We start from the raw sequence: 5,293 nt of genomic DNA, 5'->3' as shown, positions 1-5,293 counted from the left end.
TCACCCCATTGCACCGTCCACCCATCCATCAGATCCAGAACCTCCAACACCACACAATTTATGATTCGTCAAGTTCGGCCTTCAGAGTGTCTTTTATCCTTCATTTTCTTCGCATTGCAGAATGTTATGTGAGCTGTAAACTTTATGAGTTCTAGATATTTATTAGGATATTCTCAATGAATATATGCTCTATTGTGCTTTTGCTGTGGCCATCTTGTATTTTAACATACAACCCATCATTTAATAGTTTTATTTTGTGGTTATCTAAGGTACAGTTTTTATCATCTCAGTGTAGTGATAAGTTGGGACTAAGTCTTGAATTGGGTTCCTTTGCTGCGGGAGTGATGATTTCGACGACTGATTTTTCCCAACACACGCTTGAGCAAGTAAGATCTATTTTATTTTCCTCTTTTTATAGATGTGTTGCTGATTGCTGGTCAGTTATGTTGCTTCTTTCCGCTTTAGGCTGTTAATGTTGTATGTATTGCTTCATTTGTGAAAATTTGTTAAGTTAGAACATGTTACTCCAATCAGCAGCCGTTCAACAAATGCTGTGTACTTGGTACTAATAAGCTATATGTTCCTAAAGTATAGACACTATGCTTTGCTTTTAAGATTTAAAAAAAGTTTTCCCCCATTGAAAAATATTCCACCCGACCCCCCCCCAAAAAAATAATAATAATAAACAAAACAAAACAAATAAGTAAAATAATAACTTGGAGGTTATGCAGATAAACCGCTTCCCTGAATATATTTTATATCACATAACACTAAGAACCTCGTGTGGTCCACAACCCCCTGCGCAATTTCAACTTTTCTCACTGGATCCCTACCTATAATTAGCCAAACGAACTATATGCCTTGACAAATTTGAGTTCATTTGCTCATTACAGGCACCCCACCCCCCCCCCCCCCCGCCCCTCCACCCCGCGCTGGGTAGTTGAGATTCCTTATAGAAAGCTTTTAGTTAATATGCATATGGCTAACACGTGGGTGTGGGTAGGTGCGCGGGTGAAGTGGTTTTGTCTTGTTACCTTTTTATTTTTTTTGCGACGTGATGGTGTGTGTGTTTTTTTTTTTTTTTTTTTTTTTTTTTGGGACGGTGATGGTGTGTGTTTTTTTTTTTTTTTTTTTTTATTTTTTTTCTTCTTTTCTCTTTCCTTTTTTTTTTTTTGGGCGCGGGGGAGGAAGGGGTCTTGTTGTTCCTTCGTTGATCAGAGCAAGTTTAAAAGTTCCATGCGTGGTTTGTGAGACACTTCAGATTCTATGGGATTATGGGAGATTAAAAAAGTTCGGATGTTATGTGCAAAGCCCTACAGAAATTCAGGGGAGTTTTGTGAATTTAACCCCAAAAATGAAAGAACTGCTATATTACTTATTTGATATGGATTCGGATCTTCTCCACTACCAAAAAAATAGTGGAGAGGAGAGACCACTACATAATCACATTAATTAGCTAGTCGGTGGTTGTGATTTTTTCTTTGAGTGCAAATTAGAAATGAGTGCAATACACGGGATATGGTGAGTGTTAGATTTAGATTGTATTATAACTGCCTATAAAATAATCAACGATTAATATTAAAAGTAGTGGTCTCTCCACTACTATTTTTTTGTAGTGGAGATGATCCAAATTCATTTGATCTCAGCTTTCTTTGGTAACTTTTCTCAAGCAGGGATGTGCCCTTATGAAGCCCATAGTGTCAACTGGGTAAGTAGTTCATCTAACACTTTAGAAAGAATCCAGAGAAAGAAATAATAAGGCAATGGATGATTAGAAGTGCTGATAGATTAAAACTGGAAAAAGCAGTCAAACCTAATTGTTTTCAAGTTTTTGTCAGTGTGTGTCTGTGTGCGCATGAGGTGCATGTGTGCGTTTATTCTGGGCTGCCAAGAGATAGACACGTGATGAGATCTATCCTGCTTGTCACGTTGGAGTAGATGGACATCACCACTCCTATCTCATGATAGCTTATTTTCGCTCAATGTTAGTAACTCATACCAATATCCCATATAAATATGTGGGTGTGATTGTCGGTATGTGTATGTATAGAAAATAATGCAGATAAGGTGGTGGCTCATTTTTCTGGATGAACTACCAAGAGATGCACATCTGGTGAGACCCGTCTGCTCACAATATCCTAGTGGATGGGTGCACCTCATCATTCTTTATCTCTCGGTAGCTCATTTTACAAAATGAGCTGCCACCATACAACCATCAAGCCTATAGGTGCACATCCGCATGGGTGGATTTTTTTCTCCTACTTTGTAACCCTCAAATTTGATGGAAAAGATAATGTTGACCATTAAGTTTGAAGGTCATAATTACCAGCCGGTATTATCCTTAGCATCTTTAAAGTCAGCCATACCGGATCATGGAGTGAAGAGGAATGAAACCAAAGATCACAATATCATTAGAGAATTGTTACGGTACAAAGCTTTTATACCTTTGTAGTACGAACTTTTTATTTATTAATTTTATAGCATGAAGCAAAATTCTTTTCATGCATAATAATTTAAACATGTTTCCTCATTACAGGTTTGTTCTTTCTGCAGATTGAACCTATTCGGAACTTCTTTGCTGCTCTTTTTCTTGCTAGTATTGGGATGCTAATTCATGTGCAATTCCTATGGAATCATGTGGATATTCTACTAGCAGCTGTAATCTTAGTGATCACTGTAAAGACACTAGTGATTGCAATTGTTGTCAAGGGATTTGGCTACACAAATAAGACGTCGCTTCTTGTAAGAATTGAATCTACTACTCAGCTTGGTAGTCATAATATTTGACTCTTGCATGCATTCTCATTCCATCAACATGACAATATACATGTGTAGGTTGGCATGTCACTGGCACAAATAGGGGAGTTTGCTTTTGTTCTTCTAAGTCGTGCATCAAACCTTCATCTGGTTCAGGTCAGTGCTGATCAGTTCACATCGAAAGTGGTGGCCAATTGATGGGCCCAGCATATATAATGTATTTCTATGTCAAGAACTTATGCATCATTTGCTTCCTTGGTAAAATCCTGGGTTTATAGGCTGTTCGGATCTAGAGATGAACTTGAAGCTCAGTTGCCACGCCAAACTTTCACAGAATTTCAAGCTGACTGAAATACTGAAGCTTTACTGTTATCTAGATTTCTCTCTTTTCTTCTATCTTTTGTTTTGTCACGTTCATGGGTTCTTTCAAGATGAACAACCGTTGTTCTGGGCATATTACAGGAATTGCTATCAAACATCTCCATGTCGTTGCTGAAATCCCCGAGAAAGAGAATTCAGCAAATACCTAATATTAGTTACCATTTACATTGTCTTCATTCAGTTTGGCCTTTAATGCTTTGTCTAATTGCTTTCTACAGGGAAAGCTATATCTTTTGCTTCTCGGAACAACTGCTCTCAGTTTGGTATGTACTGAAAGTTCTTATTATTTTTTAGTGGATTTGTACTTCATATATCTTCTATATTTCCCTTATGAACTTTGTGGATTGATAGTTATATGTAAGGGTAGTTCAGAAATTTTATCCAAAATGTTAACCCGTTAAAAACAATTTTCAGTAGTTCATGGTATTCTTTTGCAGTCTTGAGAGTTCGTCGCAGTCTTCTGTAATTAAAAAAAATTCATGGTAGTTTTCAGCAATTTACCATTTTCTAAACTCTCTGCTCTTGAATAGAAAATTCTAACTAGTCAGCTTTTGCTATTTGGCATATCATTATGTTGGAAGTCATGTACAAGGTAAATTCGCAGGTGACTACTCCACTGCTGTTCAGGTTGATACCTGCCGTTGTTCATCTTGGAATCTTATTAAGATGGTTCTCTTCAGACAGCAGTCAGGCCGAGGTAGCATTTTTCTTCTTGACTGTAAAAATCTCATTATGTTTTTAGCATTTTGTGATGTTTATCCCTTTGCATATATGATTTCAATCTGCAGATGGGGTGTAGAAGTGATATCCTTCGTTCAGAGAGTGGCAAACGCATAACCTTATTGGTCCACAGTGCTCGTAATTCATGAGACAAGTTTTTAATATAGTTCATGGCACAATCTTACGGCAATGAGCTTCGTAATACTCCTAAGCATTGGGAAGGAGTTCTTACTGAAATCTTGATGAGAAAATGAAGTACATACGTGCATTATGGTTTTTTCCCCTGGTAAATGTGAACATAATGCAAGGAGAGAGATTTTGTTGCTTGGGCTGTGGTACACATTCTCAATTTTGTACAAAAATTAACGTTTCTCTTTTGTTTCTCCTCCTTTTCTTCCCTTTGTAATGCTGTCTTTCAATGTATTTCATTTGTTGTATTGGTTTTGTCCAACCGTGAATCTCATATCGTTGGCATCCCAACCAATGTAGAAAATAACAGTTAAAAGTGTACGAGAGGTTCAGCTGAGGTGATGTCCACAGTCCTTACAAAGTGTAATTGAGGGTACTATTTCCATGTCCTACTTGTGAAGTAGCAGAAAAAAAATTTATAGGCTAATTGAGGGTACTATTTTTATTTGTCCATATTTGTTAGTTTGGTATATTTAAAAAATCCGGCGACAATAATGTATTTTATTAAGATTATGCTTCCCAATAAGCAGGAAAAATTATTATACCTACCTAACCTCTTAAAATTATTAAATCTATGCCCGAAATTATCAAAAAAAATGCATCCCCTCCCTCTCTCTCCTTCTCATCCTCGTCCTCCTCCTCCTCCTCTCTCATTCCCCTCTCCTCCCCTCCTCCGTCTCCCCTTCCCCCTCCAACATGATATCATGCTCGAGCAGACTTTGAAGGCCGTAGGCAATGTATGGTTCCTATCCAACATGGACTCACAAGGGGACATTGTATACCCGAATGACCCAAAAGCAGTGAATCTAAGTGGTCTTCTTGATGATACTTACAATATCTTCGTAGATAAGAACATGCTACTAGAAACCTCTCGGCACGTCTGCAAACAACAACCTTCTTGATGTTGGGGCTAGGGGTGCCAACCCGGGTATATCTCTAATGTTCTTGTTATTTGGGTGTACAATCTAAAATTATAGAAATGTGTTAAGAGCAGAATCCATAAATGGATGAGTTAACGCTACTATGAACCCAAATATAAGGATTCAACTTGCGTGTTAAAAATTCAAATTGATAAATATGATTTGCTGAACAAAATAATATTAGAAATAAAAAGAATCAAATGGTTTCGAAATGATTCACCATGCATCAAGTTATGAAAAGTTAAATTGATTTCAAATTCTGAGGCGATCAATTTTCAGGACGTTTGATGTATGGGTAAATCACATGGAAACCAATTTTTTTCAAA

At 37.2% G+C, this 5,293-nt stretch overlaps 1 protein-coding gene across 1 annotated transcript in view; it reads left to right on the top strand.

Annotated features, from left to right (window-relative positions):
* The window catches only part of LOC109846031 (K(+) efflux antiporter 4-like), a 15,933-nt gene extending 11,459 nt beyond the window's left edge, over positions 1–4,474 (top strand). Inside the window, exons 15-20 of the mRNA XM_020415252.1 lie at positions 276–386; positions 2,554–2,742; positions 2,836–2,913; positions 3,357–3,401; positions 3,743–3,835; positions 3,927–4,474. Of these exons, the coding sequence (XP_020270841.1) occupies positions 276–386; positions 2,554–2,742; positions 2,836–2,913; positions 3,357–3,401; positions 3,743–3,835; positions 3,927–4,007 (597 nt within the window). The 3' untranslated portion in view covers positions 4,008–4,474. The remainder of the gene's footprint in view (positions 1–275; positions 387–2,553; positions 2,743–2,835; positions 2,914–3,356; positions 3,402–3,742; positions 3,836–3,926) is intronic.

The sequence above is a fragment of the Asparagus officinalis genome, chromosome 6 (assembly GCF_001876935.1).
Source record: "Asparagus officinalis chromosome 6, Aspof.V1, whole genome shotgun sequence".
NCBI lineage: Eukaryota > Viridiplantae > Streptophyta > Magnoliopsida > Asparagales > Asparagaceae > Asparagus > Asparagus officinalis.
The sequence above is the reverse complement of the archived record's forward strand: the minus strand, read 5'-3'. Positions and strand labels throughout refer to the sequence as shown.